The sequence below is a fragment of the Choloepus didactylus genome, chromosome 2 (genome assembly GCF_015220235.1).
Source record: "Choloepus didactylus isolate mChoDid1 chromosome 2, mChoDid1.pri, whole genome shotgun sequence".
NCBI classification, from domain to species: Eukaryota; Metazoa; Chordata; class Mammalia; order Pilosa; family Megalonychidae; genus Choloepus; species Choloepus didactylus.
Window position 1 is genome coordinate 239,578,305 of NC_051308.1, and position 16,978 is coordinate 239,595,282.

The following is a 16,978-nucleotide window of genomic DNA, read 5'->3' on the forward strand; positions in this document are numbered from 1 at the left end:
GTCACCCCTCATAAGCTACATTTTTATACAACTGTCTTCGAGATTCATGGGTTCTGGGTTGTAGTTTGATAGTTTCAGGTATCCACCACCAGCTACCCCAATTCTTTAGAACCTAAAAAAGGTTGTCTAAAGTGTGCGTAAGAGTGCCCACCAGAGTGATCTCTCGGCTCGTTTTGGAATCTCTCTGCCACTGAAGCTTATTTCATTTCCTTTCACATCCCCCTTTTGGTCAAGAAGATGTTCTCCATCCCACGATGCCGGGTCTACATTCCTCCCCGGGAGTCATATTCCACGTTGCCAGGGAGATTCACTTCCCTGGGTGTCTGATCCCATGTAGGGGGGAGAGCAGTGATTTCACCTTTCAAGTTGGCTTAGCCAGAGAGAGAGGGCCACATCTGAGCAACAAAGAGGCATTCAGGAGGAGACTCTTAGGCACAAATACAGGGAGGCCTAGCCTCTCCTTTGCAGCAACCGTCTTCCCAAGGGTAAAACTTATGGTAGAGGGCTCAACCCATCAAACCACCAGTCCCCACTCTTGCTTTCTTTTGGCTGTAGCTTGCATGGAATATTTTTTCAACCTTTCAATTTCTTTGTGTCTCTGGGTCTAAGATGAGTTTCTTGTGAGCAACATATTGATGGTTCATGTTTTTTAATCCATTCTGCCAATCCATATCTTTTAATTGGGGAGTTTAATCCATTCACATTCGATGTTATTACTGTGAAGGCATTTCTTGAATCAGCCATCATATCCTTTGGTTTTTATCTGTCAGATATATTTTTTCCCTCTCTCTCTTTATTTCCTTTAATGTACCCTTACTGAAACTCTTTAGTTCTGAGCCCTTCTCCATACCTCTCTCTCCTTTCTTTTTTTCTCTACTGGTAGGGCTCCTTTTAGTATCTCTTGCAGGGCAGGTCTCTTGTAGCAAATTCCCTCAGCATTTGTGCAGATTTTAAGCTCCTCCTCAAATTTGAAGGAGAGCTTTGCTGGATAAAGAATTCTTGGTTGGCAATTTTTCTAATTCAGAATTTTAAATATTTCATACCACTGACTTCTTACCTCCACGGTGGCCACTGAGTAGTCACTGCTTAGTCTTATGTTGTTTCCCTTGTATGTGGTGAATTGCTTCTCTCTTGCTGCATTTGACAATCTGATCGGAATATGTCTCAGAGTGGGCTTATTTGGATTTACTGTATTTGGAGTTTGTTGGGCATCTATGATTTGGGTATTTATGTCATTTAGAAGGGTTGGGAAGTTTTCCCCAACAATGTATTTGAATTTTCTTCCTAGACCTTTACCCTTCTCTTCCCCTTCTGGAACACCAATGATTGTTCTATTTGTGTGCTTCATGTTGTCCATCATATCCCTGAGATCCATTTCAAATTTTACAACTTTTTTCTCCATTTCTTCTTTTGTACTTTCATGCTCCAAAACATTTTCTTCGAGTTCATTTACTTGTTCTTTGAGTTATCTAATCTACTGCTATGTGTTTCCAGGATCTTTTTAATTTTATCAACAGTTTCTTTTATTTCCATAAGCTTATCTGTTTTTTTTATTTACTTTTGCAAATTCTTTTTTATGTGCTTCTAGGGCCTTCTTGATGTCCTTTATATCCTGAATCATGGTCTTGTTGTTTGTGATTACTTCTTTGATTAATTGCTCCAAGTTCTGTGTCTTCTCTGGATTTTTGATTTGGGCATTTGGGTTATCTATATCTTCTGGTTTCTTCATATGCTTTAAAATTTTCTGTTGCTTTTGGCCTCTTGGCATTTGCTTATCTTGATAGGGTTGTTTTAGGATATGCAGGCTTATTTGAAGAATTATCTATAATTTGACAGAGCTACAGCTTGGTGGAGTGCACTTTCCCTGACCTTCCCGCAGATGGCACCCCCAAGTCACCTATTACCTTTAAGCCAGTTCTCCCCAACTTTGTCTATGCAGTCAGTGGGGGTCCAAACCTTTTGGAGGTCCAATCAGTGCACCAATTTTCCGTGTGTACTTGGGACACCAGCCCTGAGGGTGGGGGGGGGTGTCCCCTGTGTAGTTAGACAGGGAAGATGGCTTTAAGACCCAGAACTCCCCATCACACCCAGGGCTGCAACTGGAATACCCTGGAGCTGTTGCACCAGTCCAACCATTCAAGTCAGATTCCCACAGTCCCTCTCTGCTGTGAGCCCGTAAGTTCCTGGAATTGGTGCAGGGCTCTTTGCACTATGGTGCAGGACCCCACATCTAGGCTGTGCATTCTGCAGACCTCCACAGAGGAAGACTGTGCAACGTCGCAGGCGAATGGAATCCCCAAGGGAAGCTCTCGGCTGGTGCTGCAAAGGAGCATCTCCCAGCCCACTGAAAATATGGCTGTATGGGGTGTAGTAACTTCCCACTTCTGCCATCCTCCACCTGCTGCAGCAGCCCATTCCTGGCTCTGGGACAATTAGCTGCAGGTGTGTGAAAGGCTATCACCCACGCCAGATACCGAGGTGGGTGCCCGGGGCATGGAACGCACTCCCTGCCATGCTTGACTGCGTGGCTCTTGCTGCCAGATCTGCAGCCACTTTCCATCTTTTTAAACTAACGCACCTCCAAATGCCAACACCAAGTTACTCCCAACCATGGTGCGGTGACTGCCGTTTCCCCAGCAGCCTCAAACACTCACTTGATTCCAAAGTCAGTCATGTGGTCTCACCAAGTGCATGGTCACTGTGGATGTAGCAGACCTTGCCTAGCCAATGAAACCCTGGAACTGCTATTCTGGAGCACTTTCTGTCTTTTATCTAGTGTTTTTCATGGAGGAGTATTTTGCTTTGTCTCTCCTAATCTGCCATCTTGGATCTCTCTTGAGGGGGCACTAACCTGACTTTCATGGTGATAGTTTCTTTGCTTTTTTCATAATTCTACCACCTATTTGTATATCCCAAACAATGTAGTTTAGGTTTGCCTATTTTTTAATTGAATATAAATGAAATTATTCTATATGTGTTGTCTTGTATCTTACTGTCTTTTTGTTGTTCAACATTGTAAGATTAATCCACGTTGTTGATTTAACTTGCATGGTTGATTCATGTTCATTGTCATAAAGATTTCCACTGTATGAATATACTACAATTCATGTATCATTTTATTCCTGACGAACATATGTTTCCAGATTTTGGCAATTATAAACTATGCTGCTATGAATATTTTTATTTAAATATCTGGTACACATGTAAGCATGCATCCCCTTTTTCTTTTACTTGAAGGTAACTTAGTCCCTTTGTTGTAATGGAGCAACCACTTTTTCCGGAAATTTCCAATTTTTATCTTAATTTATTTACATTCCTGTATTTGATTAGAAAGCACAAGTTGTGTATATGATATTTGGAACATACATTTTGTTGGGTGACTCTAGCAATGATATCCAGCATCATTCAATGTGCAGGAAAATAGGTACACTTATACCAGCTAGGACAGGTAGGCTAGTACAGTGGTTAATAACATGGGCTCAGGATCAGATAGATTTTAAGCAAATTAGATTTGGTAATAGCACTCAAACTTTACAGTATTGTTGTAAAGCATAGTCATAAGAGCTCCATATGATTCAAGTAACTTGATCCAACTCAAACTGCTTTAGACACTTAAGAATTTGACTGGCCCACCTAACCTGAAGCAAAAATGGTGGGGGGCGGGGAGGAGAAGACTGGGGATAGAGGGAGCATGAAATCTTTCTACCATTAATAAATAAAAATCCTTCACTCCGATTGCGCCAGCCGTGTTCACATACTTACCCCTGAGCCAATCACTGTGGACGTGGGAAATGCCAAGCATGATTAGTTTAAGCCAATCAGAGTCCACCCACAGAACTAGGGGTGTAAGCAATCCCACTCCAAACATATGGGTTGGGCAAAATGGGAGTAGGATAAAAATAGATGTTGGAAAGGCAACTGCAAGGCCCCCTCCAGAAGGCACATGAATACCAAGGCTATGGGGTCCAGTCTACTGGCTCCCCCCAAGTCAGTACCCATTGTTGTTCCAGGAACTGCTGGCATTATAATCTCCTGTGTGTTTGTCATTCTCAAAGCTAAGATTAGCATTTTTCAGAGTGTTGAGATAAATCTACATCTCATCATGAAAAAAAATGGTCACCCTGTGATTTTATGATTGGTGATTCTTATATTCACAGAAAACATTTTTAAGGAGGGAAAAGGATGAGGAATGTACTTGTTATTTTTAACCTAAACCAAAATCTTGTTTATTGTTACTCACTAGAAGACTGTTTTGCAAAGGGCCCAAAATATTGCACACAGAAGTTGTAATTAGATGCTAATGAGCGGATCCAGTAAATATCAAAAGCAAACCTCTCATCCGTGGAGAACTGAAGACTTTTCAAATGAAGAGAGGGCAAGAAAATTAGGGAAATGATATCCTCCAAAGGTCTCAGGAAATAAAGTAGAGATTCTTGCTCTGGGCAGAAACAAAGCAAATATAAAAATGTTCATGTTAAATATAGCCACTGAGTTTCACTGTCTGAGACTCCACCAAGAGGCTAAAAAATAACAATAGTCAGTAAACAGGCTCGCGGAGTGTTGGACGTGCTCTGAAACTGGATTGTAGGGATGGCTGCAAAGTATATACATTTATTAAAAATTATTGAAATTACACTTACAATGGGTGAATTTTATGGTACATAAATTACGCTTCAATAAAGCTGTTAACATTTTTTATAAAAGAGTCCTCTTCCAAGAAATTACATGTTTATTACAAGCAAAACTGAAAAACTATTTTCCTCCTCCTCTTTTTTTTCCCGATGAAGTCATGAAGGGATGTCTTTGCTAAGGATGAGCCTCTCCAGCTGGTTGTGCAGCAGGGCCACCATCTGGTAGTGGTTTCGTGGAAAGATATTTGATCAGCCCTCCCTGGCACCAAAAACTGAGATCCCGATAGAGTCAGTGCCTGGGAAGTTTCCCTACAAAGAACATAGACACTGCTTGTAAATTTTTATCATTTTATTATTTTGTTGATTCTAACCTCTGCTTGGCGGGTCAAAGCCAGAATCAGGCACGTCTTCACCTGTAGGTCACGGCCTCATCCAGAAGATGACTGGGTAGCTGCCACGTGAAGCCTGGGGAAAGAAACCAAGTCGTGTCTCAAAAGATGGAGAGCTGTGTTTTCACCTTGCTTCACCTTTCAGAAGCCAACACGTCTGTATTGGGGACCCAGGGACCTGGAACAGGGGACCATACTGCTGTGTATGTGGAACTTTAGAATATGCAAGTGAGTGTCCTCTGGGTTCCAAACATCCAGCACATGGCTGAGCACACAGTAAGCGCCAGGGTATCCTGAAGCAGTGAACAGATGGATCATTGAATAAAAGTGTTCTTCATGGAAATAGTCCCCTGATGTTTTAGTGGCCAAAATAGCAGAAATAAGGAGAGGAAGGTTATAAAATGAACGTAAGTGAAGAACAAAGGTGCAACATTTTTTAAAGCATCTAGGTTGACCCAGGGTAAAATTATTAACAACGCTGAGTTTATCCTGGCACATTTCTACAGCAGAGTGTAGAGGTTACGAGTACAGACTTCGGTGCCAAACTGCCTGGTTTCAAATTCTGACTCCTCCTTTTTACCAACCTTGTGACCTTGGGCAAGTTAGCCTAAATTGCCTAATCTACAAAATCAGAATAGGAAGGTAGCCATTGCATATATTGTTGTGAAAATTAAATTGACTTTATTTGTGTAAACCACTTAGGACAGTGCTTGGCCCATGTTATGTATCATAAATGTTTTATTGTCATTGTATTTTTTCAACTTCTCGTTTCTTTTCTTTCTCTTTACACTAGACCAGTTTTTCACCACCAAAGATATGGGGACTTAGCAGAGCAGCTCACTTTCGAGCGTGAATTGTGCCTGACCCTTCTCCAGTCTGACAGTCTGATCCAGATCTAGTGCATAAGATGGAAAGTTCTGATCATCAGCATTGGAGAACAGTGGGAAGGGCCAACATTTGAGGGCAATAGGCCAGCCCAAGGGAGAGGGACAACAGAGCAGTCTGTGCTTCTGCTCCCAGCTCTGTCATTGCACAACTTTGTGCCCCTCCAGGGAAGACACTGAACCTCATGTATAACTCAGTTTCCTTATCTGTAAAATAGTGATAAGACTTGCCCTACAGATGCTCCTGGGTTTTGAGCATGATTACTCAGGCCCAAAGTCTTTTTACTTATGAACTATTTTAGACAAACAAAAGGAATAAGGAAAAATATAACCATGCCCAAGTCCCCACCACTCAGTCAAACAAACAAAACATTACCTGTTGAGTGGAAGCCCCAGCCTACAAGACTTCATTACTGTATGTTGTTGTATCTGCATGCCTTACCATGTCCTTGTATTGAGGACATCTCTGAATTTTTATAAATATCTGGGTAAGGAATAGCAACTGAGAAAAAGAGTCCAGGAGAATTGGGAAGCAAATCCTCTAAAATTTTTCAAAATGTATGTAAATTAAAGAGGAGGAAAACTTCCCTGTGTGTTAGGGCACCTTTGGTGCAAGTAAGAGAAAAGCCTGTCTCAAGCTGACTTAAACAAAAAGGGAATGGATTGATTTACCCGACTACCAAGTCCAGAAGTAGACTTTCAGGTTGGGCTTGCTCATGGGCTCAACAGAGGGCTGGAGTTTCCTTCTGGTTCTCTCTCTGCTTTCTGCAGGATGGGATCTGCAGTCTCCCATGGCCGGCTTCCTTCAGGGTGCGCAGATGGCCTCCCCGCTGGGGGTGCTTCCTCCTCAGAGCCCTGCAAGCCAGAGAAGTTGTCTTTTCACATCATTCCCAGCTGGAATCCTGAATCGAGACCACCCTGGACCACATACAAATCCTGGTCCCAATGCACCAACTGACTCAGTCTGGGTCACAGCTTACACCCCTGGAGCTGGAGTGGAGTGAACTTCCACAGAATCAAAAGGAGCCCTAAGGCAAGATGGCAGACTGGTGAGCTGTAAGTTTTAGTTACTCCTCCAGGAAAGTAGGTAAAAAGCCAGGAACTGCGTGGACTGGACACCACAGAGCAATCTGTCTTTGGGCATACTTCATACAACACTCATGAAAACGTGGAACTGCTGAGATCAGCGAAATCTGTAAGTTTTTGCGGCCAGGGGACCCGCGCCCCTCCCTGCCAGGCTCAGTCCCGGGGGAGGAGGGGCTGTCAGCTCCGGGAAGGAGAAGGGAGAACTGCAGTGGCTGCTCTTATCGGAAACTCATTCTACTGATTCAAACTCCAACCATAGATAGACTGAGACCAGACACCAGAGACTCTGAGAGCAGCCAGCCCAGCAGAGAGGAGACAGGCATAGAAAAAATACAACACGAAAAACTCCAAAATAAAAGCAGAGGATTTCTGGAGTTCTGGTGAACACAGAAAGGGGAAGGGCGGAGCTCAGGCCTTGAGGCGCATATGCAAATCCCGAAGCAAAGCTGATCTCTCTGCCCTGTGCACCTTTCCTTAATGGCCCTGGTTGCTTTGTCTATTAGCATTTCAATAATCCATTAGATCTCTGAGGAGGGCCGTTTTTTTTTTGTTTTTTTTTTTAAATCCTTTTTGCTTTTTCTAAAACAATTACTCTAAGAAGCTCAATACAGAAAGCTTCAAAGAATTGCAGTTTGGGCACGTCAAGTCAAGAGCAGAACTAAGAGAGCTCTGAGACAAAAGGCAATAATCCAGTGGCTGAGAAAATTCACTAAACAACACAACTTCCCAAGAAAAGGGGGGTGTCCGCTCACAGCCACCATCCTGGTGGACAGGAAACACTCCTGCCCATCGCCAGCCCCATAGCCCAGAGCTGCCCCAGACAACCCAGTGTGACGGAAGTGCTTCAAATAACAGGCACACACCACAAAACTGGGCGTGGACATTAGCCTTCCCTGCAACCTCAGCTGAATGTCCCAGAGCTGGGAAGGTGGAGCAGTGTGAATTAACAAAGCCCCATTCAGCCATCATTTGAGCAGACTGGGAGCCTCCCTACACAGCCCAGCAGCCCAGAACTGCCCTGGGGGGACGGCACTCACCTGTGACATAGCACAGTCATCCCTCAACAGAGGACCCAGGGTGCACAGCCTGGAAGAGGGGCCCACTTGCAAGTCTCAGGAGCCATACGCCAATACCAAAGACTTGTGGGTCAGTGGCAGAGACAAACTGTGGCAGGACTGAACTGAAGGATTAGACTATTGCAGCAGCTTTAAAACTCTAGGATCATCAGGGAGATTTGATTGTTAGGGCCACCCCCCCTCCCCGACTGCCCAGAAACACGCCCCACATACAGGGCAGGCAACACCAACTACACACGCAAGCTTGGTACACCAATTGGGCCCCACAAGACTCACTCCCCCACTCACCAAAAAGGCTAAGCAGGGGAGATCTGGCTTGTGGAGAACAGGTGGCTCATGGACGCCACCTGCTGGTTAGTTAGAGAAAGTGTACTCCACGAAGCTGTAGATCTGATAAATTAGAGATAAGGACTTCAACTGGTCTACAAACCCTAAAAGAACCCTATCAAGTTCAGCAAATGCCACGAGGCCAAAAACAACAGAAAATTATAAAGCATATGAAAAAACCAGACGATATGGATAACCCAAGCCCAAGCACCCAAATCAAAAGACCAGAAGAGACACAGCACCTAGAGCAGCTACTCAAAGAACTAAAGATGAACAATGAGACCATAGTACGGGATATGAAGGAAATCAAGAAGACCCTAGAAGAGCATAAAGAAGACATTGCGGAGACAGCCCACAAGGAGCCGTACCTGACGGCCGCATCGAGGTTGTTCTCCCCCGAGGTGTCTCGCCCCGGGTGGAACCTGTAAAGATGATGATTGCCTAGTCCCATTAAAAGTTTATCTGCTTTACCACCGCGAGTCCTGAGTGATCACAAGTGCTCCGGCAAGAGCCTCCTGACCCAGCAGCCTAGACTGCCCTTGACCTTGGGCCATGTACCCCAACCCTCTGGTCTACTGCACCTGTTGGGACCCTTGGAACTTGGGACCACGGAAGCTAATCAAGACCCCTCATCCACCAAGCAAGATCTCCCCCTCCACAGGCTAGCTCCTCTTTCACCAGCTTCAAAAAAATGCAACTTCCAATCAACATCAAAACGTATTGCCATCCCAAAGGTGAAAACCCATTTAGGAAGACAAGCAGAGAGCAATGAATTACCTTATCTCTCCAATGAAATGAATCTCCGCTGTGCTGAGATGAAGCAGAACTTCGAAAAAATGAACAGGAAGCTCAAAGAGGCACATGCAGCAGAGATCAGTGAGTTGGAGAAAAACTACAAAGCAGCCTTGAAGACAGAAATGTTGGCTGCCCAAGAGAAGCTAGAGGAGATGGGAAAGGAGTATAAGTATTTGAAGAATATGTTTCATATGTATCAGGACAGCATTTATGATGAAATGGAAGACAAGTGGTCAAGGCGGAAGGCAGAATGGGAGAAGGATGAGAAATTGGAGCGGGAAAAGATCCTGTTACAGCAAAAAAACAGGATGACAAAAAAGTATGAGTTAGAGTCAGAAGAAGAAAAGAAGAAATTAAATGAATCCTACGGTGCTGTCTTTGAGAACTTCAATCGAGAAAAGGAGGAGCTCATGAAACAACATGAAAGTGACACCTTGAAATTAGAGGAGCTGAGCAAGACCAAAGAGATCATAGAGGAAGAGTTGCATGCACAAGCTCTTATCCTAGAATCACTTAACACGACGCTCTATCAAACTCAGATGGAACTCCAGAGAGAGAAAGCTACAGTGGGAAATCTGGAGAAAATGCTCCAGACCAAGCTTACTGAGGCAGAAGAACAGTATAAATACACCACACAAATCCTGACAGAAGAAAACATGTATCTAAGGCAAAAGATAATTGCCAAGAATGAAGAAATTTTTGAAGGGCAATCTGCAAGATTGACCTCCTTAACTATTTATGAGGATAATTCTGACGTTTTAGAAGATGGTTTCTCTGGCAACAAAAGACAAGAATCATGAATAAAAAGTTTTTCTCCATAACTGAAGATAGGACCACAATCTCTGCAGGCCTAGAGAGCTCCTGTGAGGTTTCCTTGGAAAATGCATGTGATAAGCTTATTCTTGGTTGCCTGGATTCTGTTTTTGTCCTTTCAGCTTGCTTTCTTCTAAGCAGTGGGGAATGTTTGATGTCACATCTCAATTGCGTGGTTTTTCATGACTCTTCATTGAAAAAAATGATTCTTTCTATACCTGGAGCTGAGCTTTCTCTGATTACTGTACTATTTATTTTTTCTTCCACCTTCACAGATTTTATTAGAAAGAAACTGAAGTTCTTCCTATTAAACGTTGACAGTACTTTGAGATGTACCTTTTTCCCCTCTGGGTATTTAGTTAGAAGAAAGATAACTTATAGATTTTATTCCAAAAACATTCTCTCATACATGTGCCCAGCACCTCCACTTTTCACTCATGTTCCCTAACGTATGACTTGGGAAGAGTGTCTGATAATTCTTGCTACCTTCTCTGAACCATCACCAGAATTCAAATAAGTGGGCTAAACTTCAGGAAAAATAGTCGCACAAGTACAGTAATAAATGGCCATTGGCGGCAGCCTCGATCCTTGATGGAGGGGATTTGGTAAGTGGGGAGAAGGGATCAAGGGATTTGGTGGAGGAGAGGGATTGGGGAAGGAATGGGTGAGCTGCAGAGTGCATGCCCAGGCTGAAGAAGGCACTTCTTGGGCCCATTCAATTGCTGCCATAAAGGACCACAGGGATCAATGCTGTTGGATAGTCTGAGTTTTCAAAAGATCATACTCTAGTGTTTGTGTGTCAGCTCCCATTTTTTAAATGGTAGAAATTAATTTTTTTTTAAAACTGCACTAGTCAACATTGGGAGGCTCAAGTAAAGCATGTCTGTGAGCCAACCAATGTGAATTGCCATTGGCAAAAAATCAAAAACAAACCAACAAAGATAATTCCAAGAAACAGTAAATATAAAATCATATTTTATTCTATTAAAAAAAAAAAACCATAGTTTTTAAAGTAAAGTTAATTCCTAAATATTTAAAGCAAACTGAACACAAAGCGCAAATGCAAATGTGTGAAAACTGTTAGCAAATAGCAAGCCACACTGGCTGGCAAAGAAGCATGTTTACATTCAAAAAGCAAAAGAAAAGGCTGAAAAGGGAGTCTGGGGACAGATTATAAAGAAACTCTAAAAGGAATTTGTTTTTTAAAAGCTTGCAAGCTAAGAATCAACATTTAAAATTTTATATTTTAAAAAACCAATTCTATAAGGTAGTGTGGATGATGGCTTGGGAGGAGAGAGACTGGACATACAAAAAAAAAAAATCAACACTTCTGCTATTTCAGAAGTAGGGTTAATAAATCCTTTGTTAGTAATAAAAACAAGGAAAAACATCCCTAGGTTTTGTGAAACTTAACCCTGGGAGGCTCACTTGTTTCTGCCATTGCTTGTCCCACTTACCTGCAGAGGTCAGGATGGATGTGGGAGCATCATGGACATGGGAGAACCATGCACTGGACCTCACCATGGGAGGGTTTCATTGTTGTTGCTGTATGTTTTCAATTGAGTCAGATAAAAATCTACCCACAGGATTTTGGGAGGGTACTGCTGCCATTCTCCTAGATACCAACTGTACCTCGGGTTCTGACTGACAGAATGTACACTCAGTCAGCCAAACTTGTCACAAAAACCAGGGGTGAGGTTATCAACCCTCTCACCGGGGAGGGAGATTATGGTTAACACTTAGTGTCTCCCAGTAGTTTAACAATGTTACTTTATTTATAGTGGGAAATTGCTTTCACCACTTCCTCGTCTTCTTGTGTCTTATGTTTCCATGCTGCTATTAACACCATGTTCTTAACAATTTGAAGGGAATGAATTTAAATGGTTCTGGATTGAAAGCAGATAAATGTGTGAAGAAATATTTGAACCTTTATATGTTCTTACTTTTCTTTTAAGCTATACTTTTTGTATCTACTATCTAAATTAAATTTTTTTCACCCAATTAAAAAAAAAAAAAAAAAAAAAAAAAAAAAGAAGACATTGCAAGACTAAATAAAAAAATGGATGATCTTATGGAAATTAAAGAAACTGTTGACCAAATTAAAAAGATTCTGGACACTCATAGTACAAGACTAGAGGAAGTTGAACAATGAATCAGTGACCTGGAAGATGACAGAATGGAAAATGAAAGCATAAAAGAAAGAATGGGGAAAAAAATTGAAAAACTCGAAATGGACCTCAGGGATATGATAGATAATATGAAACGTCCGAATATAAGACTCATTGGTGTCCCAGAAGGGGAAGAAAAGGGTAAAGGTCTAGGAAGAGTATTCAAAGAAATTGTTGGGGAAAACTTCCCAAATCTTCTGAACAACATAAATACACAAATCATAAATGCTCAGCGAACTCCAAATAGAATAAATCCAAAAAAACCCACTCCGAGACATATACTGATCACACTGTCAAACATAGAAGAGAAGGAGCAAGTTCTGAAAGCAGCAAGAGAAAAGCAATTCACCACATACAAAGGAAACAGCATAAGACTAAGTAGTGACTACTCAGCAGCCACCATGGAGGCAAGAAGGCAGTGGCACGATATATTTAAAATTCTGAGTGAGAGGAATTTCCAGCCAAGAACACTTTATCCAGCAAAGCTCTCCTTCAAATTTGAGGGAGAGCTTAAATTTTTCACAGACAAAGAAATGCTGAGAGAATTTGCTAACAAGAGACCTGCCCTACTGGAGATACTAAAGGGAGCCCTACAGACAGAGAAACAAAGACAGGACAGAGAGACTTGGAGAAAGGTTCAGTACTAAAGAGATTCGGTATGAGTACAATAAAGGATATTAATAGAGAGAGGGAAAAATATGGCAAACATAATCCAAAGGATAAGATGGCCGATTCAAGAAATGCCTTCACGGTTTTAACGTTGAATGTAAATGGATTAAACTCCCCAATTAAAAGATATAGATTCACAGAATGGATCAAAAAAAATGAACCATCAATATGTTGCATACAAGAGACTCATCTTAGACACAGGGACACAAAGAAACTGAAAGTGAAAGGATGGAAAAAAATATTTCATGCAAGCTACAGCCAAAAGAAAGCAGGTGTAGCAATATTAATCTCAGATAAAATAGACTTCAAATGCAGGGATGTTCTGAGAGACAAAGAAGGCCACTACATACTAATAAAAGGGGCAATTCAGCAAGAAGAAATAACAATCATAAATGTCTATGCACCCAATCAAGGTGCCACAAAATACATGAGAGAAACACTGGCAAAACTAAAGGAAGCAATTGATGTTTCCACAATAATTGTGGGAGACTTCAACACATCACTCTCTCCTATAGATAGATCAACCAGACAGAAGACCAATAAGGAAATTGAAAACCTAAACAATCTGATAAATGAATTAGATTTAACAGACATCTACAGGACATTACATCCCAAATCACCAGGATACACATACTTTTCTAGTGTTCACGGAACTTTCTCCAGAATAGATCATATGCTGGGACATAAAACAAGCCTCAATAAATTTAAAAAGATTGAAATTATTCAAAGCACATTCTCTGACCACAATGAAATACAATTAGAAGTCAATAAACATCAGAGACTTAGAAAATTCACAAATACCTGGAGGTTAAACAACACACTCCTAAACAATCAGTGGGTTAAAGAAGAAATAGCAAGAGAAATTGCTAAATATATAGAGACGAATGAAAATGAGAACACAACATACCAAAACGTATGGGATGCAGCAAAAGCAGTGCTAAGGGGGAAATTTATAGCACTAAACGCATATATTAAAAAGGAAGAAAGAGCCAAAATCAAAGAACTAATGGATCAACTGAAGAAGCTAGAAAATGAACAGCAAACCAATCCTAAACCAAGTACAAGAAAAGAAATAACAAGGATTAAAGCAGAAATCAATGACATAGAGAACAAAAAAACAATAGAAAGGATAAATATCACCAAAAGTTGGTTCTTTGAGAAGATCAACAAGATTGACAAGCCCCTAGCTAGACTGACAAAATCAAAAAGAGAGAAGACCCATATAAACAAAATAATGAATGAAAAAGGTGACATAACTGCAGATCCTGAAGCAATTAAAAAAATTATAAGAGGATATTATGAACAACTGTATGGCAACAAACTGGATAATGTAGAAGAAATGGACAATTTCCTGGAAACATATGAACAACCTAAACTGACCAGAGAAGAAATAGAAGACCTCAACCAACCCATCACAAGCAAAGAGATCCAATCAGTCATCAAAAATCTTCCCACAAATAAATGCCCAGGGCCAGATGGCTTCACAGGGGAATTCTACCAAACTTTCCAGAAAGAACTGACACCAATCTTACTCAAACTCTCTCAAAACATTGAAAAAAATGGAACACTACCTAACTCATTTTATGAAGCTAACATCAATCTAATACCAAAACCAGGCAAAGATGCTACAAAAAAGGAAAACTACCGGCCAATCTCCCTAATGAATATAGATGCAAAAATCCTCAACAAAATACTTGCAAATCGAATCCAAAGACACATTAAAAAAATCATACACCATGACCAAGTGGGGTTCATTCCAGGCAGGCAAGGATGGTTCAACATAAGGAAAACAATCAATGTATTACAACACATTAAAAACTTGAAAGGGAAAAATCAATTGATCATCTCAATAGATGCTGAAAAAGCATTTGACAAAATCCAACATCCCTTTTTGATAAAAACACTTCAAAAGGTAGGAATTGAAGGAAACTTCCTCAACATGATAAAGAGCATATATGAAAAACCCACAGCCAGCATAGTACTCAATGGTGAGAGACTGAAAGCCTTCCCTCTAAGATCAGGAACAAGACAAGGATGCCCGCTGTCACCACTGTTATTCAACATTGTGCTGGAAGTGCTAGCCAGGGCAATCCGGCAAGACAAAGAAATAAAAGGCATCCAAATTGGAAAAGAAGAAGTAAAACTGTCATTGTTTGCAGACGATATGATCTTATATCTAGAAAACCCTGAGAAATCAACGATACACCTACTAGAGCTAATAAACAAATTTAGCAAAGTAGCGGGATACAAGATTAATGCACATAAGTCAGTAATGTTTCTATATGCTAGAAATGAACAAACTGAAGAGACACTCAAGAAAAAGATACCATTTTCAATAGCAACTAAAAAAATCAAGTACCTAGGAATCAACTTAACCAAAGATGTAAAAGACCTATACAAAGAAAACTACATAACTCTACTAAAAGAAATAGAAGGGGACCTTAAAAGATGGAAAAATATTCCATGTTCATGGATAGGAAGGCTAAATGTCATTAAGATGTCAATTCTACCCAAACTCATCTACAGATTCAATGCAATCCCAATCAAAATTCCAACAACCTACTTTGCAGACTTGGAAAAGCTAGTTATCAAATTTATTTGGAAAGGGAAGATGCCTCGAATTGCTAAAGACACTCTAAAAAAGAAAAACGAAGTGGGAGGACTTACACTCCCTGACTTTGAAGCTTATTATAAAGCCACAGTTGCCAAAACAGCATGGTACTGGCACAAAGATAGACATATAGATCAATGGAATCGAATTGAGAATTCAGAGATAGACCCTCAGATCTATGGCCGACTGATCTTTGATAAGGCCCCCAAAGTCACCGAACTGAGCCATAATGGTCTTTTCATATCCATATCCATATCCAAAAGAATGAAAGAGGACCCCTACCTCACCCCCTACACAAAAATTAACTCAAAATGGACCAAAGATCTCAATATAAAAGAAAGTACCATAAAACTCCTAGAAGATAATGTAGGAAAACATCTTCAAGACCTTGTATTAGGAGGCCACTTCCTAGACTTTACACCCAAAGCACAAGCAACAAAAGAGAAAATAGATAAATGGGAACTCCTCAAGCTTAGAAGTTTCTGCACCTCAAAGGAATTTCTCAAAAAGGTAAAGAGGCAGCCAACTCAATGGGAAAAAATTTTTGGAAACCATGTATCTGACAAAAGACTGATATCTTGCATATACAAAGAAATCCTACAACTCAATGACAATAGTACAGACAGCCCAATTATAAAATGGGCGAAAGATATGAAAAGACAGTTCTCTGAAGAGGAAATACAAATGGCCAAGAAACACATGAAAAAATGTTCAGCTTCACTAGCTATTAGAGAGATGCAAATTAAGACCACAATGAGATACCATCTAACACCGGTTAGAATGGCTGCCATTAAACAAACAGGAAACTACAAATGCTGGAGGGGATGTGGAGAAATTGGAACTCTTATTCATTGTTGGTGGGACTGTATAATGGTTCAGCCACTCTGGAAGTCAGTCTGGCAGTTCCTTAGAAAACTAGATATAGAGTTACCATTCGATCCAGCGATTGCACTTCTCGGTATACACCCGGAAGATCGGAAAGCAGTGACACAAACAGATATCTGCACGCCAATGTTCATAGCAGCATTATTCACAATTGCCAAGAGATGGAAACAACCCAAATGTCCTTCAACAGATGAGTGGATAAATAAAATGTGGTATATACACACGATGGAATACTACGCGGCAGTAAGAAGGAACGATCTCGTGAAACATATGACAACATGGATGAACCTTGAAGACATAATGCTGAGCGAAATAAGCCAGGCACAAAAAGAGAAATATTATATGCTACCACTAATGTGAACTTTGAAAAATGTAAAACAAATGGTTTATAATGTAGAATGTAGGGGAACTAGCAGTAGAGAGCAATTAAGGAAGGGGGAACAATAATCCAAGAAGAACAGATAAGCTATTTAACGTTCTGGGGATGCCCAGAAATGACTATGGTCTGTTAATTTCTGATGGATGTAGTAGGAACAAGTTCACTGAAATGTTGCTATATTATGTAACTTTCTTGGGGTAAAGTAGGAACATGTTGGAAGTTAAGCAGTTATCTTAGGTTAGTTGTCTTTTTCTTACTCCCTTGT

The 16,978-nt window shown here is 40.9% G+C and overlaps 1 protein-coding gene across 1 annotated transcript; it reads left to right on the plus strand.

The window, feature by feature from the left end:
* Positions 1-8,945: 8,945 nt before the first annotated feature.
* Positions 8,946-10,058, plus strand: LOC119514705 (flagellum-associated coiled-coil domain-containing protein 1-like). Its single transcript, XM_037810482.1, has 2 exons — positions 8,946-9,054; positions 9,144-10,058. The coding sequence occupies exons 1-2, from the start codon at positions 8,946-8,948 to the stop codon at positions 9,986-9,988; spliced, it is 954 nt and encodes a 317-aa protein (XP_037666410.1). The 3' UTR covers positions 9,989-10,058.
* Positions 10,059-16,978: the final 6,920 nt, after the last annotated feature.

Excerpts from the sequence above, each read along its gene's own strand:
- LOC119514705 (XM_037810482.1), top strand. The coding sequence starts at position 8,946 with ATGTACCCCAACCCTCTGGTCTACTGCACCTGTTGGGACCCTTGGAAC. Across the intron at positions 9,055-9,143 it reads CAAGATCTCCCCCTCCACAG|GAAGACAAGCAGAGAGCAAT; the intron begins GCTAGCTCCTCT and ends AAACCCATTTAG.